This window comes from Papio anubis, chromosome 9, assembly GCF_008728515.1.
Source record: "Papio anubis isolate 15944 chromosome 9, Panubis1.0, whole genome shotgun sequence".
Lineage (NCBI taxonomy): Eukaryota > Metazoa > Chordata > Mammalia > Primates > Cercopithecidae > Papio > Papio anubis.
This window is the reverse complement of record NC_044984.1, coordinates 47027897-47054792: the sequence shown is the minus strand read 5'-3', so window position 1 is coordinate 47054792 and position 26896 is coordinate 47027897. Positions and strand designations below refer to the sequence as shown.

The 26896-nt window shown below is 47.6% G+C and overlaps 2 protein-coding genes across 2 annotated transcripts in view; one reads left to right on the top strand and one right to left on the bottom strand.

Annotated features, from left to right (window-relative positions):
* Nucleotides 1-18120, bottom strand: part of LOC100999494 (keratin, type II cuticular Hb1-like) — a 19668-nt gene extending 1548 nt beyond the window's left edge. The window contains 7 exon segments of the mRNA XM_031650176.1: nt 7511-7542; nt 8375-8595; nt 8860-8985; nt 9307-9453; nt 11800-11895; nt 12648-12934; nt 17955-18120. Coding sequence (XP_031506036.1) covers nt 7511-7542; nt 8375-8595; nt 8860-8985; nt 9307-9453; nt 11800-11895; nt 12648-12934; nt 17955-18120 — 1075 coding nt within the window.
* Nucleotides 17975-26896, top strand: LOC101026125 (keratin, type II cuticular Hb1-like). The gene is made up of 9 exons (XM_003906413.5): nt 17975-18729; nt 20652-20860; nt 21501-21561; nt 22534-22629; nt 23134-23298; nt 23526-23651; nt 24397-24617; nt 24820-24851; nt 26257-26896. The coding sequence occupies exons 1-9, from the start codon at nt 18346-18348 to the stop codon at nt 26430-26432; spliced, it is 1470 nt and encodes a 489-aa protein (XP_003906462.1). The 5' UTR covers nt 17975-18345; the 3' UTR covers nt 26433-26896.

Here is a 26896-nt window from a genome sequence, read left to right as displayed (position 1 = left end):
TTCTTTGGCCTGACTTGATCTTGAAAGGTGAGACCGTGATGGGGACATTTGAAACCTCTAAATGAGGTTTATCCCAGGAACAGGGAGAGTTAAACTCTAGGAAACTGATTATTGTAGTTTACCACATCTAACCATTTAAATTAGTACAAAAAAATTTAATGAAATTCAATATTTCCTAATTTAAAAAACACATTTTAAAATCTAGGATTAGGAAGAAATGTCCTTAACTTGAATGCCATTAATCAGAAACCAGGGACAGTGATCTAGATTCCAGCTTCTTCTCCAAACTCAAGGCTGCTAGGGGAAGTGCTGTCTATGAAGTCAGGGGACCCCTTCCCTTCTTGCACCTCGCCCCCATGTGCATTCAATACACGAACAGCCAGGGAACAGTAACTCACACTTGCACAGTGTCTGATGTTTTTCACAGGCTTTTACTCCACCATCTCACTGGGGCCTCACAACCACCCATGAAGTTGGCCAGATGGATGTGACTTTTCCCATTGTCTTTCCTCAGGCAAACTGGGGCACATTCCATCCACCACGTGCAAGAGGGGAGTGAGTGACCTTGCCAGCCAACAGTTGAGTCAGACTGCATTTTAAGCCTGTGCTCTTTGCTCTCCACCAAGGTCATACACACCCCCTCAACCCAGAGAGCAAGAACTGTTCCCACCAGCCCATTGCAAACTTTCTTCTAGGGCAGATGGAGTGTGGGGGGACAGACCCCAAAACATCATCTCAATCTCTTCTGTGTTCCCACTGCCCCCTTTTTCTGCTCCTGTTCCCAAAAGCTGTATGCCCAACAGATCTGGGTGGAGTCCAAGACACCTCATCCCTGTGTGACCAGGGAGCCATGTGTATGAGTCTCACCATAGAGAAAGAACTGTGGTCTCCTCCAAGCCTCTCTTGAGCACCAAAGCCCAGCTCCAACCCAAGAGCTACCAGAATCCTTGCCACTGAGGACTAGGGCCTCTTCTTCCTGGGGGCTCTGTGACCTCAACTCATTACAATCACAGAGTTCTGCCCAGGAGGCCTCAGGGGCATAGGGTAGAAGGGGGCCATACTGTGACCCCAGATGGGAAAATGGAAGTTTCTGGGCTGAAGTGGAACTTAAAGGAAAGTGGAGGAGGGGAAGGCTACCTCAGATGGAGGAAATGTGTGGAGCTGAAGAGCTTAAGCTTATGGATGGGCACTGGGGAGCCACAGAGAGTGTTTGAGCAGAAGAGTGGCCTGACATGAGAAGTGATTGTCTAGAAGCAGTGTAGAAGATTGACAGGAGGGCAAGAAGTTGAGACTGGGGATGCCAGTCCCAAGACTTGGTAGGAAATCTTGGGTAAGGCAATGACTTTAACCTGTAGGAGTGAGTAGGGGCTAGAGAGCACAAGCTGCTGTCAGCATTTTCCTTTTGTTTTATAAATTTCTCATACATGCAAAAGAGTATGCAAAACCTACATTTATTGATTTCAATAGCAACAATAATAAAACAAATCCTTGTGTACCCACCAGTACCTTCAAACCCCCCTGCGGGATTTTTTCTGATCCATCTCTATCCATCTCTAACCCCATCTGATCCCCAAAGTAACCACTGTCCTGAGTTTTTATGTTGGTCATTCTCTTGCTTTTCTTTATTACTATGTCATATGTGTGTATCCCTAAACTAGTGCTGAGTTTTCCTACCTTTAAGTTTTATATAAACAGAATTACACCTTGTACATTTCTATGACTTGCTTTTTCCTCCTCAACATTCTAGTTTTGAGATTCATCTTTTTGATGCATATAGTTTTATTTCTCAGTGCTGTATAGTATTCCAAAGTATGACTATATATATAGATATAGATAGATATATACATATATATATGCATTTTCCTATAGGCAGCACATGTGTTTTTTGTTTTTGTTATAACAAACAATGCTGCCATGAACTTGCTTGTACATATCTGCTGGTGGACCTCAGCAAAAGGTTCTTTGGGGTACTAGTTGTCAAACTGTTTTTGAACCTCAACTTTAAATAAGAAATATATGTTGTATCATGAATCACTATCTACATACAAATATACACACATCTACTGAAATAAGTTTCATGGAAAAATCATTTACTTCTACTATGTGTAAGGCAATCTGATCTAACCAATCACCTTAACACATTCTTTTACTTTCAACTTATGTCCTCATGTTTTAAGTTTATTTCTTATAACTAGCATATTACTTTATTATTTAATAATAGAATGAAAATGAAATACTCATGAACCCACCTACTGTCCCAAAACTAAAACCTTACTAGTAATTTACATTTAGCTCCATGCTCCTTCCCTACTCTGTCCTCTACTAACCACCCCAGAGGTAACCACTTCCCTAAAGTTAATAAAATTCCTTTGTTTTTTCTTAGTTTTATCACATACATGTATATGCCTAAATATATATTTGTTTCAGTTTTTTGTTCTTTTTTTATAAAAAGGGTGTCACACAAGGTCTTTTTTTAATTCAATATCATGTAGCTAGTATTCCTCCATTATCGTACTAGTATTCCATTCTTAGAGTATTCCATTGTGTGACTATACCACACTTTAGGTAATTCTATTATTGTTTTGTTTTGTTTCTTTCTCTTACAAAGGTGGTGCTATGAAGATTTTTCTACACATCCTCTGATGCACATATGTGAGGATTTGTATACAACTACAAACAGAACTTCTGACTCATAAGATGGTCACAATCTTATAAAGGTGTTAACTTTATAATATAAAATTATTTTCCAAAGTTGTTATAACAATTCACATTTTGCTCAGCAATGTGAAAAAGATTCATATTCTCTTTAATATGTCTTAATTTCCAACAATTAAATAATTCAATCTCATTTTTGGTGTTACTTTATATTTTCATGATTACTGTTAAAGTTTAATATCTCTTTAAATATCTATACGTGTGTATTTCCTTTTCTTTTGCCTTTATTTTTCTATTGGGTTTTTGCCTTATTCTAAATGACTATAAGTGTTCTTTATATTTCTGAGTATTACTATTATATCACTTATATATATCACAAATATTATTGTTTACAGCTTATCTTTTCACTTTGTCACCTATTTTGAAAAATAAAGTTGATAGTTTTAATGTAATCTAATTTATCAGTCTTTTATGTTGAGCATTTTATGTGCCTTGTTTAAAAATCCTTCTCTACACCAAGGTCAGAAAAATATTCTCCAATATTTTCTTCTGAAACTCTTAAAGTTTTGCTTTTGATATTTGTAATTTAAATTAATTTGAAACTGATTTTGTGTATAAGAGAGAACGGGGACCTAATTTTATTTTTTACATGTGGTTAACCAATGCATAGTCCTTTTCACTACTGATCTGCCATACCACTTCTATTGTACAACAAAATCATTGATTTATTTACAAATAAATTTAGGGCTATTTTGTTCCATTGGCTAGTTTGTCTATTCTTGTGTGGGTACTATGCTTTCTCAATTACTATAACTCTATAATACATTATAATCCCTGAAATAGAGAGTACCTATTTCTTCCTTTTCATTATTCCTTAGCTATTCTTGACCTTCGTTCTTCCCCATAAATTTTAGAATCAACTTGTCAAGAATTATGTAAATCTTTGTTTGGAATTTGAGTGTAATTGCATCAACTCTGTAGATCAGTTTAAGGATAATTAACATATTTATGATAGTAAAGCTTCCTATCTAAGAACATGATATATCTCTTCATTTAATTATGTCTTCTTTATCTTTTGTTTCCTATAACATTTTGTATAATGTTTATATTTCTCTAGGTGTAAGTCTTTTGCATATGTGTTAGATTTATTTCTAAATATCTTATGCATTTTAAATCATTGTTTTATCAACTTAATTGAGATATAATTTGCATACAATTGTATCTCAATAAAGCGCACACATTCTAAAAGTACAGTTCAACAAATTTTGACAGATGTGTGCTCCAATCTAATCACCACTGAATGAATCTAGTTCATTATTTTTTGTTGCTGAATAATATTTTATTGTATGACTGTATCTCAATTTGTTTATCCATTCATCTACTAGTACACATTTGGATTGTTTCCAATTTGGGGCTATTATAAATAAAGTTTCTATAAAATTCATGTACAAGTCTCCGTATAGATCTGCTTTTATTTCTTTTGAGGAAATACCCAGGAGTGGAATTGCTGCATCATTTGATAAGTGCATGTTTAACTCCATAAGAAATTGACAAACTGTTTTCCAAAGCAGCTAAATCATTTTACACTCCATGAAAGTTTCAGCTGATTCACACTTGGTATTGTCAGTCTATTAAAGTCTATTAAATTTTAGCCTTCTAAAGCTAGCAAGAAACAAGGAGGAAAAGAAGACCGGAGAAGGGAAGGGAAGAGCAAGACAGCAAGGGAAGGGGAAGGTTGGAAGATGGCTGGTGAGAGGCTATTCCCTTCGTGGGTTCAGTCGGGGCAGAATCCTTAAACAGGACACGCCCATGGGCTACGTGCCACTCCTCTCAACAGCCTTTCTCAGCTTGGGGGCAGCAGGGGCCAAGGAAGAGGGATTCCCACACAACAAGAAGTAAGAAATGGGAAGCAGAGAACATGGATCAGGGTGGGTCAAGCAGTGGCGCCCCACCACCAGGCTGCACAAGGTCAAGTAGGGCCAGCTGGGACCCTTGCAAGTGTGAGAGGCTGCACTGGGTGCATCCTCAAGCTCTGCCAACTTAACACTTCCTGCAGCTGCTGACACAGGCCCCATCCCACAGGAGCTGATGCCGCAGGTGCAGTTGGCCAAGAGGCCTCCACATGCAACCACACCAAGGAGCTGCTCACACCTACACAGGGACAGCAACGAGAAGTTAAACCCTTTGGTAGGGATGGGAGCTGGTCCCAAAAAGCCCCACCTCCAATCAGCACTGGCTTCCTACCAGCTGGGAGCAGCCAGGAGGATGGCTTCTGCTTACCTCCATCTCCAGGGGTGAAGATGGCATTGCTTCCCTGTAGTCTGGGCCAGGGACTGACACCCTGACTAGGAGTGAGTCCATCTTGGGGTTTAATCTCAATCCCTTCTTCCTTTCCTTTTTTTTTTTTTTTTTTTTTTTTGTGTGTGTGTGTGTGTGTGTGTGAGATGGAGTCTCACTCTGTCAACCAGGCTGGAGTGCAGTGGCACAATCTCGGCTCACTGCAACCTCCACCTCCCCGGTTCAAGCAATTCTTATGCCCCAGCCTCCCAAGTAGCTGGGATTACAGGCAAGCACCATCATGCCTGGCTAATTTTTTGTATTTTTAGTAGAGACAGGGTTTCACCATGTTGGCCAGGCTCGTCTCAAACTCCTGAACTCAAGTGACCCACCTGCCTCAGCCTCCCAAAGTACTGGGATTACAGGTGTGAGCCACCGCACCCAGCCTCAATCCCTTCTTTCCATAAATGTGAGCTCTTACTATATTGCCCAGGCTGGTCTCAAACTCCTAGGCTCAAGCAATCCACCTGCCTCGGCCTCCCAAAGTTCTGGGATTACAAGGGTGAGCCACCATACTCGGCTGAGACCCTGTCTCAAAAGAAAAGAAAAAAAAATCAGGACAACCTCAGGATCTACGACATGTGGATTTGATGACAGCTCATTCAATCCACATGTATTTAAAGAAGATTAAATGAATGTTTTAATCCAGTAAAGTGACTGACATCTTGAACATGGACAAGTATGTTTGGACAGGGAGAGAATAAGAGCTTCCTACCGAAGGGGAGAAATTATAATTTTCTTCAACCCACATAAATTTGTAGTTGAGACAGACTCCTGCAACAACAGACAGAGAAAAACAAGCAAGTTTACCAACGTGAGCAGCGCACGTCATAGAAGGAGAAAAGTAACAACCAGGGACTCTACATGGACAAAGGGACTGGAGAATGAATGCTGAGATCCAGGTAGGGCACACACAGGCTGTGTGGTTTATGTAGTTATTCGTCAGTACTCATGAGGGACTGGTTCCAGGACGCCTGCAAGTATCAAAATCTGAAGATGTTCATGTCCCTTATATAAAATGGCATAGTATTTGCATTTAACCTATACACACCATCCCATATACTTTAAATCACCTCTAGATTACTTATAATATCCAATGCAATGTAAATGCTATATGAATACCTGTTATATTGTATTGTTCAGAGAGTCATGAAAAGAAAAAAAGTCTGTGTATGTTCAGTATAGTTTTTTTCCAAATATTTTCAACCTGCAGTTGGTTGAATCCACAGATTCAGAGGGCCAACTGTATATTCATCTTCAACAAGGAATAATCAATTTTAGAGAAATGACAAGACAAAGAAAAGCAGTTTAAGGCTTCCAAAGATGAGAAAAGGTGGGAAGGTAAATTTATGGGTAAACTAATAGAGTAAAGTCCACCCAGATTCCTCTGGCGCCACCTCTAAGCTCATAATGGTTGTAAGGAGAATTTACATCTTGGCTTTAGGCAGAAAAGCAGAGAGGATAGAAAGACCTTTGTCTTTGTAATTCTCTGTTCTGCTTTTAGGCAAACACAGGGAAAGCAGAGAGCTCCCCTGCATCTTCTTAATTGCTTTTAGCTTGATAAAATATTTATGTCAGGCCAGGCTCGGTGGCTCACACCTGTAATCTGAACACTTTCGAAGGCCAAGGCAGGTGGATCACTTGAGCTCAGGAGTTCAAGACCAGCCTGGGCAACATGGCGAAACCCCATCTGATATGGTTTTGTTGTGTACCCAACCAAATCTCATCTTGAATTGTAGTTCTATAATCTCTATGTGTCATGGGAGGGACCTGGTGAGAAGTGATTGGATCACTGGGGCAGTATCCCACACGTGGTTCTCATGAAGATGAGTGAGTTCTCATGAGATCTGATGGTTTTATAAGCATCTGGCATCTCCCCTCCTGGCACTTCTACTTCCTGCTGCCTTGTGAAGAAGGTGCCTTGCTTCCCCTTCACCTTCTGCCATGATTGTAAGTTTCCTGAGGCCTCCCCAGCCATGATGAACTGTAAGTTGATTAAACCTCTTTCCTTTATAAATTACCTACTCTCAGGTATGTCTTTAGAGCAGCAAGAGAACAGACTAATACACTACCTCTATGAAAAAAAAAAAGAAAAAAATTAGCCAGGTGTGGTGGTACACACCTATAGATCCAGCTACTCAGGAGGCTGAGGTGGGAGGATGGCTTGAGCCCAGGAGGTCAAGGCTGCAGTGAGCCATGATCACACCACTGCACTCTAGCCTGGGTGACACAGTGAGACTCTGTCTCAAAAAAAAGATAAATATTTATGTTAAAGATACATATTTTGAGGTGATGCATTCTGGTTCCTCCACTATGGTGAGGATAATAAGACTGCCACTCTGACAAGTCTGGCATAAGGAATGATTCCACTCAAGACTTGTCGTTTGGCTCCCTCTTTATAACTGTGTAGCTGTAAACGAATGGAACCACTTCTCCCTTGGTATCTCCACCCTCAGAGCTAAAAAATTCTTCCCACTGGCAAACCTCAGAGTCTCCCTTCAGGGCCAGAATTACTCACAGATATTCACAGCATGGATGCCATCACACAGCCTGGTGCAGGAGAGAAAATGTCAGTATTAGCACTGGGCATTAATTCCTGACAATGACACCAGAGGCCATGTGGTCACCAGCTCTGAACTCAGTCAAGCAAGGGGTCACCCAAGCCTCTCCCAGAAGGTGAATGGAGGGAAGACCTGGATCTAGCACCCTCAAAGTCCCAGCATCGTCCCAACCCTGTTCCAAAAGAACACAAGTGCCAGGCTCTCCCAGATCCCCCCGGGAAGGGGAGCCTGTGAAAATGCAGCAGGACACACAAGAATTCTCCAACTGTCCCAATAACTCCATACCAGGCTGACTCCCCGACCCCCACAGTCTCCCTAAGCCTCAGGTTTTTCATCTAATAGAAGAGACAAATATCTTCCTATTTGTCTTTCAGTGTGAGGCACCATTCCATCCTGGCCCCAACCAGCGGTTTCTTGAACCAGTTCCCACCAGCTCACAAGAGCCTATTGTGTACATTTCTAGCCAATTCTACATGAAGTCAGAGCAACAGCCTGAAATCAGCCATGACAGAAGTATACACAACTCTGAAATCAGTAAGTGTTATAAATTAGGGCGTTGTTCATCTCAGAGAACAAGTTCTTGAACATTTACAGACAAACCATTGTCCCTAATAGATCATGCAAGGAGCCTATTGGAAATCGGCCTGTGGACCTCAACTAAGACACCACTCCTTGGACTGCGCTCAATACCGGTAGAGGTCCTAAAAGTGTTCCAAGATGAAAACAGAAGTAGTAGTGAGGGCTGGGTCAGTGATGGTGCTAAAAAGTGGGGTGGGTTTATGCAGATGAGCTCTGGGCCCAGCTGTGCAGGTTGCACCCACCTTTGCTCCTCACCATCTAGAAGTTGGCAAGAAGAGGCAGCCTTCACATCGGGGCCCAGCTTGGAGTTCATCACCTCCTGGTACTCCCTGATCAGGCAGGCCATGTCCTGCTTGACCTTCTACAGGGCGCCCTCCAGCTCGGCCAGCTTGCAGCAGTCGTCGCTAAGGGCCACCTCACCCTGCCACTCAGACTGGGTCACCGCCGCCTCCAACTTGGAGTTCTGGGGAACCAGAAGAGAACAGATAGGTTATGGTCTCTCTGTCCATTGCCTGGATATGCCCAGTCTGCCATTCAGCTGGGAGCACCTCAGAAACTGGGCCTCTTGCCTTCATCACCTGGGACTCCCTGACTGACCACAACCAGGGACTCTGCATGGACAAAGGGACTGGAGAATGAATGCTGAGATCCAGGTAGGGCACACACAGGCTGGGTGACAAAGGTTAGGCCATCAGTCTCTCTGGCCTTGGGCACAGATGCCCCATACCTGGCACTTGGCATTCTCCACCTCAGCCGTCAGCCTCTGGATCATGCGGTTCAGCTCCTTGATCTCCGCCTTGCTGTGGCCCATAGTCTCCCCGTGCCTGATCACTGTGGCCTTCACCTCCCAGAACTGGGGGAAGCAGAGATGCTCATGAGGCTCATTGTGGGATATCCCATCCTTTAGGGATGATTGTGCAGGCTGTGCCTGTGCAGTTGCAGGCTCAGCCTGTGCAACCACACATGGCAGTCCTGCCCCGCCACCTCAACCTGAGAGCTATTGGCCTACTATCCATAGGGATCAGAATCCCCAGACAAAATAAGTCTATCTAATAGGTATCTCACATCCTGCCCTCCCAACTGCCACATCTAGCAGGCAGGTGCCACATCTGGCAGGCAACTGTGGTACCAAGACTCGGCCTCAGCCCAGCTGCAGGTGACAATGTTGTCATACTGTGCCTTGATCTCGGCAATGATGCAGTCCATGTTCAGGTCCTGGCTGTTGCCCAGCTTGACAATCACAGAAGTGTCTGAGATGTGGGATTGGAGAATGGAGATCCCCTACAGGAGGTGGGGGCAGTGACTTAAGTTGAGAACATAGCTGTAATTTGAACAAACAGTTGCATTAGGGATGTTGCTGAAGTTGGCCAATAGGTGGACTTTGTAGGTCATGTAAAGATTTCAGTTCAACATGACAGATATAACACTCCATCAAGTTACTCTCAGACGGTTGGGCATGGTGGCCTGCTCCTATAATCTTAGCACTTTGGGAGGCTGAGGCAGGCAGATCATCTGAAGTGAGGAGTTTGTGACAAGCATGGCCAACATGGTGAAATCCCGTCTCTACCAAAAAAATACAAAAATTAGCCAGTGTGGTGGCGCATGCCAGTAATCCCAGCTACTTGGGGGGCTGAGGCATGAGAATTGCTTGAACCCGGGAGACAGAGGTTGCAGTGAGCCAAGACCACACCACTGCACTCCAGCCTGGACAATAGAGACTCTGTCTCAAAAAAAAAAAAAAAAAAAAAAAAAAAGTAACTCTCAGAAGCTACTGATTGTGAATTTCGAATTACAACACTATCCTGCCAAGTGAATGAGGAAGGTGTAAGCAAGGAAAAATTTAAGGAAGGTAAGAGTTGCATGGCGACTGAGAAGTCTTGATCCATGGTCTTGGGAAAGCTGTCCACATCTAGAATACTGTCTGCTTCTGGGAAGAAACTTCTCCTATTGGCTTTATCTTAAGGTCTCCAATGGATGTGCAATTCTAAGAGTCTGAATGGGCCCTTTTGAGTTGTGAGATGTAAACCCAAAGTTCAAGGCCCTGAAGTTTTGCTGAAGAGTGGGTGATAAGAAGAACTTGGTATGGTCCCCTCCAATGGGGCTCCATGGCAGTCTTTCTCAGATATAGTCTCCAGATAACCTGATCTCTGGGTTCTAGGTTGTGAAGGGTTTGATTGTCCTCAGTGGATAGATCTTGAAAAGCTTCCTTTACCTGGTGAAAATATACTTTGGCATAATGCATTAAAACCTTGCAGCATTTAGTTATGTCAGAGTTTAGGAGAGTAGAAAATAAATGAGGTTCTATTATTAGGGCATAGGCCTTCCAGTAACTATTTCATAAGGGATCAATCTATGATGTATTACAGCAGTGGTCCCTATTATGGAATTAGACTTCCAGACTCATTTGTTCTCATGACCTGTTTTACTTTAACCCAGTCATGTGATTCAAGAACCAAGACTAATGAGTATATTACAAGACAAGTTTGCACCAAAAGCCCAAACAGATTTTCTTGCAAATTGACCTATGTGCCAGGGTACTACAGCACTTTTTTTTTCCTGAGATGGAGTCTTGCTCTGTCGCCCAGGCTGGAGTGCAGTGGCACAACCTCAGCTCACGGCAACCTCTGCCTCCCAGATTCCAGCGATTCTCCTGCCTCAGCCTCCTGAGTAGCTGGGATTACAGGTGCATGACACCACACCCAGGTAATTTTTGTATTTTTAGTAGAGACAGGGTTTTACCATGTTGGTCAGGCTGGTCTCAAACTCCTGACCTCGTGATCCTCCCGCCTCAGCCTCCCAAAGTGCTGAGATTACAGGCGTGAGCCACTGTGCCTGGCCAGCACTCTTTTAACCTATAATAACTCTACCTCAGATCCTTGGGCAGAAACTGCTAATTCCAACATTCCTAGTTGGAGTTAGGAATACATTCGTAGTAATGTATTCATGAACAATAGAACTGAAAAAAGGGTCTTGTGTGCACTCATGGGGTATACTTTTCTTTGTGGAGTTGTAGCCAACCTTACGCTTGGGCAACCCTCATACCTTGAAGGATGGAAAATGATGGACCAACGCAGGTTAGGAATTATAATGGTACCTTTGTTGCTCCATAATCAGTCAGAAACAGAACACTGGTCTGCTCTTCCTAAACTACATCATAGGTTAAAAAGAACATCATCAGGAGACTTTAACCCTTCTGGATGAGCATGATATGTTAGATCCCTTTTTCCATAGCTTGGTGTAAACATGAATGAGGCAATGATTTAAAATGTACCTCTCACAGTAGGCTCTATAGCAGATTCTACTGCAAAGGCTATGATTGCACAATAGACTTCCAATATTCTCGCTAAAGTTGTACTAGATAATAGAATTGCTCTAGATTACCTACAGGCGGAACAGGGAGAAGTCTGTGCAATTGCCAACACTTCTGGTTACATGGAACTATATATATTATTTTAGAAAATTGAGAGACTGACCAAAAGTAGGGGAATTGTTAAACTAGATTTGACCTGAAGAAGTCTCCCTTTGAGTTTTTACATGATGACCCGCAATCCGACTTAGTAGGCAAACAAACTGAAACCTTGTTAGGGTCCACCCAATTGGACTGTTTCTCCCTCCCACAGACCTAAGCCCCAAAGGCCAAAAGTAAAACCCCCCACCCCAAACCCACCTGTAACTGTCTGACCAGAGCCAGCTGTTCCAGGATGTGGTCAAGACGTCTACCTCTCACAACAGAACTGGCAAGAAAAACATCTACAGGAAGCAGTCAGACACCTGGCACAAAGGACCCCCCACTCTGTTTTCTTTTTCCTTCACCCTAACCCAGTTCTACGCCCTATAAAACCTTGCAATAGTCTATAAGTGGGACTGCCTCCTCTGCTCTTGTCAGGAGGTAGCCTGGCAAGACTGACAATAAATCAGTTTGCCTGAATTTGGTTCTATTGGACTCATTCCTTTCTCGGCTGTCCTTCCAATTATCCCTTACAAACCTAACTTCAGAATTATCCTTTGTAACAAATAGCTGAGTCTCAGCCAATCACGGTAACTGAGCTTCAGTCAATCACAGGCAGCCAAATGTTCACAAACACCAGCTGTAAACAATCCAGCTGTTTCTGTACCTCACTTCTGTTTTCCATGTGTCACTTTCTGTTTTCTGTCCATAAGTATTTGGGACCACAGTGCAGCCAGAGTTCCTCTGATCAGTTCTAAGGGCTGCCCAATTCTAAAATTGCATATAAAATCCAACTAAGATCTTTAAACTAAATTTGTTGAAGTTTTGAAATTTGGCATCTTTCTTCCACAAGCTCTCTGTATCTGAACTGTCAGAGTCTTTCTGGGCCTTGGGTTCCTGTGCCTGTCTGTCTGTCTGTCTGTCTGTCTGTCTGTCTGTGTGCCTCTCCCATCAGACTGGGACCTCAGGCAGGCAGAGGCTTGCCTGGCTCTGATTCTTTCCTCAGTGCCCAGTCCCGGCTGTGCACATGGTGGGGGTTCAGGAAGGGTGTGATCCAGGACACCCACCTTGTGGAGGAAGGCAGCAAACCTGCTATTGAGGCACTTGATCTTCTCCTTCTCCTCCTGCTTTATGCACCATGCAATTTCCACGTCGAGGGGCATGAGGAGGCTCTCACTGGCCAACACAATGGTGATGCAGGCAGTGCTGGGCCCACATGTGCTGCCAGAGTGGTAGCTGAATCTGTGTTCACAGGAACCAGTGCCAAAGCCCTCAGTGAGGCCACGGTAGCAGGTGCTGGCCGTGATGCAGCAGCAACCAGACCAGGGCCCACCGGGCAAGATGCAGCTGAGAGCTGGGTCATAACCATATCTCTGAGTGGTTGCCCAGGACCTGGATTTGCAGACTCCACTCGGGAGCCCAGGCAAGACAATCTACAAGTCATGGTGACTCTGCTGGTGGACAAGAAGCCAGAGGAAGAAGAAAAGGACTCTGATCTCTCCCTCACTGCTAGCACCTTTTACAAACCTGGGCACCTGGGTCTGTCTGCCTCCCCACGTGGAGAGGCCATATTGTCACCTTTATAAGCCTGGGAAATTTCACAGTCATTTCTCCTCCCTCCGGGGTAACATCATCAATATGGAACTTTGGAAAATCCTACACTCAGGCAATTCTGAAACGTTGGCAGCATTTCTTCCACAGCTGAGGGCTGACAGTGCCCAGGAGTCAAGGTCAACCAACACCTGTGAACTCCACACTTTGTGAAGTAATTGTGGAGCCGGGGGGAAGCCAGGTTGGGACACTTCCTTTCAGGTGGTTAGCTGAGCTCACAACCTCACAGTTTTTCAGTTTGGGCCATCAGGTGAGCTGTAACCAGGGACAAAGGACAGACCATCCTCACTCCGGGTGGTGAGTCCTGGCTCCTTCAAGTGGAAGAGCCTTCCAGGTTCTCCCCAGGCAGGGCCCCAGGGTTGAGTCCTAAAGGCAGCCTGTGACACCTGCCTCCTATCATAGCCAGTAGGAGATTGTGTCTCCCTCTACCAAAACATGGAAGAGTCAACCACACAACCAAAAAAGTTTTATCCAGCTCTTCTTGCCACAGGAGCCACGAAGTGGGTATGTGGGGGTTCAGTCAGGCTGATGGGAAAAATGTTAGTTATAATAGCCACAAAGCCTCTTGGAAGGCCTGAGAGTTGGCATAACTTCAGTAATCAATCTGGCTGAAGGCAGTCTAGTCCCTTTACCTTAAATTAAATAGATTAAAAGTAAATACAAAGGAATGTGGGGGAGTTTATCTAACTGGCTTGTTTACTCATGTGGTCCTAAGACTAACCTTTGATCTACAAGGGTGCTTAATGGCTTTCTACTGGGAGGTTCACAATGTCAATTACCCTCTAGTGGTGTTGACTCAAGCCTTTGTCAATTAATCTTTACTGAATAAATGCTAGTCTCGCTGGCTAGTCTAGGCCATGGTTGCAACTGTTTACAGCACTCTCCAGGGAATCTGTAAGCCACCCGGACTCTCAGTCGACCGACAAGCATAATATCTGCGTCAGTGCAAGTTATTCATCCATCATTGGGTCAGGGTCTGTGGGACAGACCCCAGCATGGGTGGATATGTGTAAGCATCTGGTTTGAGGGTTCCGAGTATCTGGATCCCTCTGCCTGCCCACCCACCTCCCTTCCTTCCCATGTGCCTTTAATATTTCTCACCCCGACTCGACAGTGTCTCCCTCAACTCCACCAGAAGCACAGGGCCACGCTCTCCAGTCTCTTGCAAAGGCTCCCTCTTTATCAGAGGTACTCCTCAAGAGAGCTTCTCTCATCAGCTTTCAGACAGGCCCAAGGAACCTAACTGAGACATGGGAGTGGAGGTCTCCAGCCAGGAGAGCATCAGTGTGTAGGAAGCCACAGCCCCCAGACCTGAAAGAGCAGGGCAGGGGCTGGGGGGCTCTGGATGGTGACCAGGGCAGTGAAATAACAACAGTACCCAACAGTAACTAGAATGTACAGACCACTTACTATACAGTAGGCAGCATGCTAGTGCTTTACACATACCTCACCTGATCCTTGCCATGTCTCTGGCAAGTTCTATTACCTCAATTCTAGATGCAAAAGAAACAGAGGCTCAGAGAGGTTGTGTGCAAGTTTTCACTCACATTGTAAGTGGCAGAGCCCAGGTGTGTCTGATTCCAGACACACTTTTGATCACTATACCATAAAGAATGAAGAAATGTATTTCTGAAATGGACACACTGGTGTTCAAGATGTTTCATAACGAAGTTACCAGAAGAACACACACGTGCATGTGCACACGCACACACTTTTACACATATACACTCTCTGTGTACTATCCCCATGTCCCGTTCACTCACACACCTCTGAGCATGACCCTCTGCAGGTCAAGAACCTCCAGCACTTCACTTGATATTCTAAGCCCACCCTGCCCATCCACCATATCCACCGTGCAGCCTCAGCCAGACTCCTTCCCCCTGCCCTTGCCAACCCCTATTTTTCAGCCAAAGCAGATGACCCACTATTCCCTTCACATCCGCTGGCCTCCCTCGCTTTGTGTCTTTGCTTACACCAGTCCCTCTGCCGGAATCCTCCCCTCTCTCATCTCAGCACTTTCAAGTCCTCACCTTCTCCAGGCCAAACCAAAGTGTCATCTCCAAGGACCTTGCTCTGACCCCTGGTCCCAAGCTCCCATGGCATGGTGTTGCTCCACTATAGCCAGACCCCCTGCGACTTTGCACTAGGGTCCTCTGTATGCATGCCTGTGCTGTCTGAGGACTCCAGTCTCTCCTTCATGCTCTGAGCCTGGTTCCTGATGGGTATTTAGTAGATGTTTTCTTCCTGCCTTGAACTGGCCCCTGGGACTCACTGGGAGGTTAAAGAAAAGGCATGATAACCCAAACAGAACACTAGCTTTTCACTGATAGACTGGTATATTGGTGACAAAAGGGGCTGGGGGGGTGTTTTCTAGAAGATCTGGCTGACAACGAAGAAGCCCTCCTCTTCCCTGGCACTTGTGACAACCAACCCTCTCTATGAAGAAGTATGTCCTTAATTGTTTCTGAAATTTCTCAAGCTTCAGCCCGTTTCTCTCCCCTGAGTTCCAAGAATAATAAAAGACCACAAGGGATCATGTTTCCCTGAGGCTGGGCCAGGGATTAGCACTAACATTGTAGAAGACCACTGTGATCTAGATGTAAAACCTCTCCCTTCCAGCCCCTTCACATTGTTTGCTTAGCGGGAACAATGTAGCCTGCAGCTCTTCTGTTTCTCTGGATTTTAAAAGCACGTAATTATCTGTGTGGACAAAGGCTGATTATTAGCATCCTCATTGATTGTAATAGCATAGAAAGTCCAGGCTATCCACCCACCAGAACCCAGAAAGGGATCCAAGCAAGAATCATGTAAGTGCCTTCATAAGTCTAATTTAAATCCTCCATGCTTCAGGGTAAGTCCGTATCCTCTCGTTTCCTCTCGTCCGGGAGACACCAAGGGAACACTCCTCCAATACTACTTATTCTCAAAAGAAAATTGGAATCAAAATACATAATCCTGAAGCTAAGCATTAGTCACACAGCTGGTGACTGACACAGCAGGCGCACCGTCATCTTGGACAAACACCGTCACTTTAAGTTCCAGCTCCCTTTCTAGCCTCATGCATTTCAAGGAAATCACTTCTCTTCTAACTACAAGCAGACAGAAGGAGCAGGCACTAAAACACAGATAAGACAGCTCAGGCACAGAGGGAAGCAGGAGGAAAGTCTCGTGGGTAACCGCCAAACTTCACCCTCATACAATGGGCCCCAGTAAAACAGTGGGCCTTAATAAGCACATTCCTTTCCCTTCAGGTGCACTAAGCTAGAGAAGCTAAAAGCAGACTCAGGGGATATGCCTGAAGCTGCAGAAAGATGTTTGGGAACAGACACACACCTCCCCCTCCCAGATAAGCACAACAAAGACACAGAAGTAGTCCAAGCCTCTTATAAACTCTCCCACCCTGAATCCTTAAAAAAAAAAAAAAAAAAAAAAAAACTATTAGTCTTAGAGAGTGTGCCTCTGACCTAACTTGGCCAGACACCCCTCTCAGGCTTGTTTTCTCTAAAATAAACCTGTCTTGACTGGCAAGCCACCTTTCATGTTTCTTTCTTCTTTCTTTAATTCTTACACTGACTCCCAGCTGAAGCTGGGGCAAGGGCACAAGCCTGCGGAGTTGGGATCCAACTTCTATAGAGGACTGAACTAAGGTTGGCTTTAAACTGCTGCAAAACAGACCAAGCCTGGGCCAAAGGAATCCAAGCCCATGAGAGTGCGGAAAAGACAGGAAAAGGGGTAAGAGGAAATGAGATGCCAGGCAGCTTAAAGCCAGGACTGGCTGTGATGACCTCTGGAGTTCTAAGACTTAATTACTGCTTTCACAATAATAACTCGTATTTAAAAGCAAAGGAAGCTGAGGGTGATTTGCATGCTTCTCTTTAATGCTGGCTGCTGAGTGCACACTCCTGGTTTCCTCTGCCAATAATTGGACACATAATTAACCTCCTTTATAATGGATTATGGCCTTCTAGAGTTGGTGGCCATGACCAAGCCTCAGTTGAGGGGAAGGCCTTGGATCAGAAAGATTTCCCCAAGGGCCCAAAGCCTAGCAGTCTGTGCTCCTGCCACCAACAAAAACTCCACCCTCACTCAGCCCCCAAAGATTCAGACCCTGGGTAAGACCAGGGTGGAGGAGGGCTTGGAGGAGGGGTCGCCTTTCAGATTCTGACTCTGCCCCTCTATGGATCCTTCTATGTATGACCTTAAACAAGTCACTGGACCACCCTGAGCTCACACCTTCCCAATCAGGTAAATGGGCACAATAATACCAACCTCAGAAGGACGCCCTGGGAGCTAGAGGAAATAATGTAGCATAAAAAGGCCTCAGCACAGTATTAGGCACATTGCGGGCACTCCATGAGTACAACTCCCTTCCCCTCACCCAAGCAGAGTAGAGAGGGGTACAGGAAGGAGGGACGCTTACAGGAAGAGGAGGTATGAGCTGAGTCCTGCGATAGAAGAGAAGAGAAAGGTTTTGCCCAAAGGGACACAGGATGAAATGATAAATTAACAATAGAATACACAGAACAAATAATGAATAAATAAACTAACATTTACAGAGTTCTTATTAAGTGATAGGCAGGGCCCTAAATGCTTTCTGGTCATTATCTCATTAGATCCTGGCAACAACTGTCAGTGCTTACTATTATTATCACTATTTTGCCTGTGAGAAATTGAAGCTTAGGAAGGTTATTCAGTTGCCCAAGGTCATGACATGAACCTGTGGGACTGACTTCAGAGGCCCTACCCTCTCGACACACTCATACACTCGCCCCGCACACCGTGCAGAGATGTCAGATAACCCCGCTGGCAGGGGACCAGGGCTATGAGACTGGGACAGAAGCTGGGGCCGGATCCAAGAAGGCAACGCTCCGAGTCCCGGTGGAGGGGTGGACAGGCAGAGGGGTTCCACTCGCACTGCCCGCAGCGCATGGGCAGCGGAGCTAACCAGGCGCTTCCTGGCCCCATAAAGCTCGGGCGGGAGGTGAACGCCGTTTTATGGAGGCGGCCGGGCGGCCCGGCCCGCTTTGATTCCCGGCTCCGCGAGGCGCAAGGGCCGAGCCCTCCAAGCTCGTAAACGCCTTGGCCGCGAGCTCCCTCATATAAGGCGCAGCGCGGGCTTGGGGTCCAGCCGCCCGCTCCTGCTGCCGCCGCACCATGTCCTGCCTCTCCTCCCGCCTGAGCACCCCCTGCGGGGTCCGCGCCTTCAGCTGCATCTCGGCCTGCGGGCCCCGGCCCGGCCGCTGCTGCATCACCGCCGCCCCCTACCGCGGCGTCTCCTGCTACCGCGGCCTCTCCGGGGGCTTCGGCAGCCGCAGCGTGTGCGGCGGCTTCCGCGCCGGCTCCTGCGGACGCAGCTTCGGCTACCGCTCTGGGGGCGTGTGCGGACCCAGCCCCCCATGCATCACCACCGTGTCGGTCAACGAGAGCCTCCTCACGCCCCTCAACCTGGAGATCGACCCCAACGCGCAGTGCGTGAAGCAGGAGGAGAAGGAGCAGATCAAGTGCCTCAACAGCAGGTTTGCGGCCTTCATCGACAAGGTGGGTGTCCTGGATCATACCCTTCCTGAACCTGGCGGTCCTGGGAGGAGATGGAAATTCCCAGAGTGGTCTCTCTAGAAATGGGGAATGAGGACGGCTGATATTTTATATAATTTTAGGCGGTGCCGGCCCATCGTATTAAATAACACTGAAACATCTGGTAAGAAAATACATCTTCTTTAATGTCTGTTTCAATCCTTAAGATTAGGTGGGAAAAAAATCTCATTGGATGCTAATGTCTTTAGCATCTCTCTAATACTTGCTTCCCTCCTGCTTCTAATAAAGAGAGCAAGCCCTGGCTTCAGAACTGTCTGGGACAACTGTTTCTGCTAGAATTTAATGTTCTGTAATTTCCCTTTATGTATGCCTAGTGATGACGGTTTTACATCTCCAGTGGTAATATGAAGTTACTCTTTTAACCTGATACGTGTAAATGTTAATTGAATCAACCTATAGGCAAATTAGGAGTAAAATAGTATAAGGGATGGCAAAATCCTGAAGTCAGCCTTGAGTGTACATAGAAGAAAAAGGAGGCAGAGAGAGGTTGAAGGGCTGGTCCAAGGGCCCACAGAGAGTGGGTGCCCAAGCAGGGTTCTAAGCCCAGGCCCTCTCCAACTCTCCAGACCCTGGGCTAGAAGGTCCACAGCTTGGGACCCCAGCTGCCCCACTCCCTCTAGAAGGGGCTGGTTCACCTCAACAGGCACTGCACCCTGGAGAGGTAACCAAGAAGTGGTTCATGGAATGAACACTGGCCCAGGAGCAGGCGACCTGGCCTCCGTGCTCAGTTCCTCTACTGACGCACTGTGTGGCACTGGGCAGAGGCTTCCCTTCTCCACCCCAGTGGCTTCCTCACCAGGGCTGTGTGTGGTGCAGCGTGTGAGCTGCTCATGACTCTGAAAGGAAAGATAGGGCCCAAGGCAGCCATGAGACCCCATAGCCAAGACCACCTAAAATTATCCCATGTAATATCAGCAGTCCCTGCTCCCCATGTCTGCAAGTTCCAACCTGGGAATTCCCAGCTGCACTCATGGAGCTGGATGAAAAGGACCCCAGGGCTTAAAGGCAGGGAGACATCTCAGCTCCAGCTCAAATGTATGAGAAGCGGAAAACTGGAGGCCAAGGTCCCTAGTTTGTTTGCTGACATCCTTTCTGGCCAGCACAATGTATTGTTGCCATGTGTTCCTCCCGTTTCAGTGAAATCCAGGAAAAGTGTACAAGCCTCACTTCCCTAGGGTCCCCACCCTCCCTGTTTTCCAAAACCTCCCCCCATTCACATTACCTGTCTGGCCCCCAGAGACATATGACACAGTGTCCAACATAAGAGTTTAGGCCACCTAGGACCACGCCCTGCACTCCTGGATGCCTCTTGAGGCCCCAGGCATCCTGCTTGGTAGAAGCCTAGCCTCTTTGACCTCCCCAGCTAGGAAGCCCTTCCCACCTTGACCACCTGTTCAATCAAACGTCCACCAAGCCAAGGGCTGGCTATAAGGACATCAATAAATAAGCCATAGGCCCTGCCCTGAGGGAGCTTATAGTGCAAGGCATTCTCCCTACTCTATCCCTCCCAACACTGCTCTGCATTCCTTTCCTCCAGGAAGTCTTCCCTAATTGTCACTACCCCCTACCCCCATCTGTCTCCCCCTAGCCTGACAGTAACCCAGCACAGCCCACAGGCCTCTCAGTTTCTCACTCATCCCATCCAGGCCCACCTGGACAGACCCTCACTTAGGCCCGAATAAGCAATTATGAAACAAGGATTCTCCCGCTGCATCCTCAGGACAGAAGAGGCCAGCAGGGGCCATGTGGTCTACCCCTTGCCTCTGCACATCTCACTGCCAGTTCTGTCTTGCCTCTGGCTGTTCCCCAAGGAGGGCTGGGGATATTGACTCCTCCCACTGACTTTTCTCCCACTTCCACACCAGGTGCGCTTCCTGGAGCAGCAGAACAAACTGCTGGAGACAAAGCTGCAGTTCTTCCAGAACCGTGAGTGCTGTGAGAGCAACCTGGAGCCCCTGTTTGAGGGCTACATTACAACTCTGCGGCGGGAGGCCGAGTGCGTGGAGGCCGACAGTGGGAGGCTGGCCTCAGAGCTCAACCACGTGCAGGAGGTGCTGGAGGGTTACAAGAAGAAGTGAGTGCAGTGGGAGGAGGGTTTGGAGAAACTAAATGGGATTGAGTCAAAGTATGATACATTTGGGTTAGACTGCCAGAGGAACTTCCCAACAGGAAGAAAATAGTACAATAATCCTGTGGGGTGTGGGGAATTTCTTTCCTAGGCTGGGAGTTTAAACATTGGAGATTCTGAACTGCTCCAGTTACTTCATCATTATGTATTTATTTCATTAATTCATCAAACATTTTATTGATCATCTACTCAATGTTGTAGGTGCGATGTTGGGCCCTGAGTGGGAAAGGAGTAAGGAAGTAAGAAGGAGGAGAAAGGAGAGATTCCAGAACTGGGCAGGGTTCCTGCCCCCCCACCACCGGCAAGGAGTTACAGCCCAGAAACAGAGAAGAGGTCTTTGAAAATGTGCAGAACCCCCACCCTGACCCATGTCAGGAATGAGAGTCTCTGAAATAGAAAGAGCTTTGAGTCACATGGGTTGGTTTGAATGCCCAGAAGAAAAGAATGGACAAGTTCCCTTTGGTCCAACACTTTTTTGATTCTTGCGACCACCTCCAAAAGATCCAGTTCCTGGAATGTGTTTGCCTGTGCCTTCATTCCCATTTTTTTCCTCCCCAGATCTGAGCCTTGTGTGTTTTGTCCCCAGGTATGAAGAAGAGGTGGCACTAAGGGCCACTGCTGAGAATGAATTTGTGGCCTTGAAGAAGGTGAGTGACCCCAGAATCCTTGTCCCCTAACTCAGAACTGAGGCCAGAGACAGAAGGGTCCTAGACCCAAAGGTTTGAGCTAGGAGGCCTTGACTAAAATCAGGCTCTCTGTAGTTCAGAGAGGTGGAGGGACTCCCTTAGAATCACACAGCCCAGCTTCTTTCTATTCCTTTCCACAGTGCTCCAGTGCTCCCTGGGTGCCTCTGGCAACAGAATATACTGCCTGCTTCAGGCAGTGCAATATTCTCCCCCATCTGAGGTTGCTCCCATATAGCCACCGGCTTTTCACCTCCTTCAGCCCTGCACCTGGCATAGAGTAGGCACCCTATAAATATTTGTGAGTGAAACAGCATGTGAATTGTAGACAATGGCTGCATCCTCAAGCCAGCAACAACTCAGAACTGCGGGCAGGGACAGTGACCGTCATTCCTTGCTTCTTAGACTTGACTCTGTACAAGTGCCTGGACTCTCATTAGGCCCTTCCAGCCACCTCCCTATGAGGAAAGCAGGGGTTATTGTGAGAAAATGAGGCGCAGAGGTTAAGGGGACTGCTCAGAGTCACACTGACTCGGAAGGGACAGAGTTGAGCCCTGAGCCCTTTTCTGACCACAGACCTAGATTATCTTCCATGAGACTCCAGAGCGGAGAGGGGTGGGGCATCATTAGAATTTACCCATTGTACACTAGATCCTAAGTTTTCGTGGTAGTGCATGGCATGGATTCTAGAGGAATCATCCCAGTGGGTACCAGAGGAAGTGCCTGCAAACCTCAGTATCCCCTTCCCTTACCTGAACCTGCTCTTGACCCTACTACTAACTGCATAAGGGGCTTTGCCACGGCATGATACCAGGCACTGGGATGAGCATGTACAGAGGGTTTCCAGGGAAGCTGCTCAGCCTGATGGTGTAGGAAAAAAACAAGGGTTCTGAATTGTCTCCCAGTGCAACTCCTGTGCCATCTTCTCCCCTTTAGGATGTGGACTGTGCCTACTTGCGCAAATCAGACCTGGAGGCCAATGTGGAGGCCCTGACCCAGGAGATCGACTTCCTGAGGCGGCTGTATGAGGAGGTGCGGGGTCACAGAGCAGCAGGGCAGCAAGGAGGATATGAGTTAGACACTGGAAAAGACTTGTCACAGTTCAGCTTCTGACCCCATGGTGGGACAAGGGGAGAAACCTCAGGCAGGTTCACCGTGAGCAGGTGAAGAAATGTGGCTTGACCTCCCACTGCTATGCCCCGGGCAAGCTGGTGTTCCTGGTTACTAAAGTGACAATTGCCACAAGGTGGTAAACTCTGGTCCTAGACCCAAAGGTTCAAGCTGGAAGGTCCTGATTAAAATCAGGCACTGGGCCTCAGACATGGACTCTCTACCTCCAAGTCCTCTAGGCCTCAGGACTCTGGGCTTGAGGAGTCTTGAGGGGGTCCCAGGGTTGAGGTGGAAGACTATAACTGGGAGAGTGGAGCTTCAGAGAGTGAGGAAGCCAGGAAAGGGGACAGGGGATGACAATGAGGGTGGGCTACCAAGAGTAGGGCTCTGGTCTAAGAAGCTCTTGCCACTCGCCCTCTCCTGCAGGAGATCCGCATTCTCCAGTCGCACATCTCAGACACCTCAGTGGTCGTCAAGCTGGACAACAGCCGGGACCTGAACATGGACTGCATCGTCGCTGAGATCAAGGCACAGTACGACGACATTGTCACCCGCAGCCGGGCCGAGGCCGAGTCCTGGTACCGCAGCAAGGTGAGTGGCACAGGACACCTGCTTGCTAGACATGGCAGTGGGAGGGATGCAAGGTATCTATTAAATAGGCTTCCTTTTCTGGGGATTCTGGTCCCTACAGATGTTGGGGTGGCAGGGCAGGACTGCCATGTGTGGTTGCTCAGGCTGAGCACTGCATAATCATCCGTGGTGTCCTGAATGGATGGGAGGTCCCACCCTAAGCCTCATGAGCATCTCTACTTCGCCAGTGCGAGGAAATGAAGGCCACGGTGATCAGACATGGGGAGACCCTGCGCCGCACCAAGGAGGAGATCAACGAGCTGAACCGCATGATCCAGAGGCTGACAGCCGAGGTGGAGAACGCCAAATGCCAGGTGTGGGAGCCCAGCCCACTCCTCAGTGTAGGAAGAGAGTGGGGTTAGCCCTCAGCAGAGGGATTTGGGTTAGACTCCTTGCCAATGTGTGGGGACAAGGGCAAACACCCAGCATGAGGACGGACAGCCTCCTCCATGGAAAATGTTCTCCATTCTCGCTGAATGGAGGCATTGGGGCAATATGGAGGGAATGAGGTGACAAGGGCTTTCCTGCTTCCAAGGGCAGAGTGGGGCAGAGGAAATAGCACCAGTCTAAGGGGCAGGAAATCTGGGCTCTCAAACCAGCTCTGCCACTAGTTTGCCATGAGACTTGAGAAAGGCATTTAACCCCTCTAGCCTGTTGCTCTAGATCAGTGATCGTACATTCAAACATCAGCGGGGTTGGTAAATGAGCAAAGCAAGCAAGCTGTTCCCAAGGCACTTGGGTATGATCGGGATTATGGCAAACTGGAAAGCACAAAGGGCAGGGCTAGGCAGCTCCAACTGAGGCAGGCCATGCAGAAATGCGGGTCCAGTATGGCCAGATCCTCTGATCTTTTGAAAGAAGCCAGGAATTTCAATTATTGTGTTAAATTTCCAAAATTGAAGACACCGTGCAAACACGCCTGGGAGCACTAATTTGCAACTCCTGACCTAACAAATAGATAAGGCCTCTTCTTCCTCTACTAGTCAGTGGTCAGTGGTTACCTGGTCTCTGACCCTGAAGCCAGAACAGAGATTCTTAATAACCCACCTTGCCTCCCAGAACTCCAAGCTGGAGGCCGCGGTGGCCCAGTCTGAGCAGCAGGGTGAGGCGGCCCTCAGTGACGCCCGCTGCAAGCTGGCCGAGCTGGAGGGCGCCCTGCAGAAGGCCAAGCAGGACATGGCCTGCCTGATCAGGGAGTACCAGGAGGTGATGAACTCCAAGCTGGGCCTGGACATCGAGATCGCCACCTACAGGCGCCTGCTGGAGGGCGAGGAGCAGAGGTGAGGACCACAGCTGTGGGGAGGGTGTCCCCTCAGTTTCCCCCAGGCAGTGCTGCAGTGCTTCAACACCCAGGAGCATGTCTGCATATTATTTACTTGGAATGTGCCTCAATGCTAATTGGAGGAGAGAATTTACAGGTTAACAGATTTCACCAGTTTTGCTCCCCACAACTAATTTCTGTCTTTTTGCTTTCCCTATAAGGTTGTGTGAGGGCGTTGGTGCTGTAAATGTCTGTAAGTAATCCATTTTGTGGGTCCTGAAATAAGAGCCTGGGGTTCTGGACAGGCAAACTTTTTCTTCAAGCTTCAGATGGTAAAAACTTTAGGCTCGTGGGCCATGCAGTCTCTGCCTCAACTGCTCCACTCCATTGTTGGCATGTAAAGCAGCCACAGCCAAAGGCAATACTTAAAGGAAGGGGTATGACTGGGTTCCAAGTAAACTTGATTGACACACAGGAAGCCTGCATGTGACCATAGTTTGCAGACTCTAAAAGGAAAGACGGAGTTGGGCAGTGAGTGCTTATAGTAACTTAATTAGCTACAGTCATGCACCACATAAGGACTTTTAGGTCAAGGATGGATGGAATATAGGACAGTAGTCCCATTAGATTATAATACCATATTTTTACTCTACTTTCCTATGTTCAGATACACAAATACCTACCATGGTGTTACCGTTGCCTTCAGTCTTCAGTACAGTCACATGCTGTACAGATTTGTAGCCCAGAAGCAATCGGCTATGCTATACAGTAAACTTGTCAAACCTGCGACCAGAAGGCTGCATACAGCCCAGGACGGCTTTGAATGTGGCCCAGCACAAATTTGTAAACTTTCTTAAAACTTATGAGATTTTTTTGTATGTGATTTTTTAAAGCTTATCAGCTACCATTAGTGTTAGTGTATTTTATGTGTGGCCCAAGACAATTCTTCTTCTTCCAATGTGGCCCAGGGAAGCCAAAAGACTGGACACCCTTGGGGCCTGGGTGTAGTGGCTTACGCCTGTAATCCCAGTACTTTGGGAGGCCAAGGCAAGTGGATCACTTGAGGTCAGGAGTTTGAGACCAGCCTAGCCAACATGGTGAAACCCCATCTCTGCTAAAAATTTAAAAATTAGCCTGGCATGGTGATGAGTGCCTGTAATCCCAGCTACTAGGGAGGCTGAGGCAGGAGAATCGCTTGAACCCGGGAGGCAGAGGTTGCAGTGAGCCGAGATCGTGCCACTGCACTCCAGCCTGGGCGATAGAGAGAGACTCCATCTCAAAAAAATGAAATGAAATGAAATGAAATAATAAAATAAAATAAATAAAATATAGCCACTCTTGCCATAGAGCCCGGGTATGTAGTAGGCTACACCATCTAGGTTTGTGTCTGTGCACTCCATGATGTTCGCACAATGACAAAATCATTTAATGCTGTGCTTCTCAGAACCTGTCTCTGTTGTGAGGCGAAGCATGGCTGTGTCTGCCTCTAGAGAGGACCTGGGCTAACAGTGTATCAAGGACACTTGAGGCTAAGACTGCAGGAAGGAGTGCCCATGTGAGGGTGTTGAGGGGAGCGGATAGAAACAGAGGGGAGAAGATCTGAGCAGAAGGGGCCTCTGGCCGCCAGGAGACTGAGCCCTGTGCTCCCCCTCCGGCAGGTGTCAGCAGCTCCCGCGGCGGGGTCGTGTGCGGGGACCTGTGCGTGTCGGGCTCCCGGCCCGTGACCGGCAGCGTCTGCAGTGCCCCCTGCAGCGGGAACGTGGCAGTGAGCACCGGCCTGTGTGCGCCCTGCGGCCAGACCTGCGGCAGCAGCCGCTCCGTGCGCTTCGCCTGAGCGCCCTGCTTTGTACCGACACCGCCACGCCAGCAGAAGTCCCAGCCTCCTGAGACAGGCCGGAGCTCCCAGGGTCCTCAGACGTGGGGAAGGAGGGCTTCGGGGCCCAGCTTCCCCACAGGCCCCCACACCGCGCCTTCCCGTCTCGCATCCCCTCCCGCTAGTCCCTTCACTGCTTCCGGGAGCACAGGGCTCCTAGCCCACAGCTCTCCCCACCTCCGCATCTAAAGGACTGTGTCCTCGCAGCCCTAGGCAAAGACCGGGGTCCAGAGGCCTGGATGCCTGTGGCTTCTGAGGGACAGATGGGCCTGGAGCCCCTTGGTGTGGACTTGCTGTGCCTTCTACTCCACTGTCTTCTAATACACGTGTGGGACAGGCCACCTCTCCCGCCTGGCTGCCTGGCTCCCTCCCTCTCCCCTGTGCTTGTCTCAGCATTTCCATTAAAGCTCCTAGTCATATGCAAA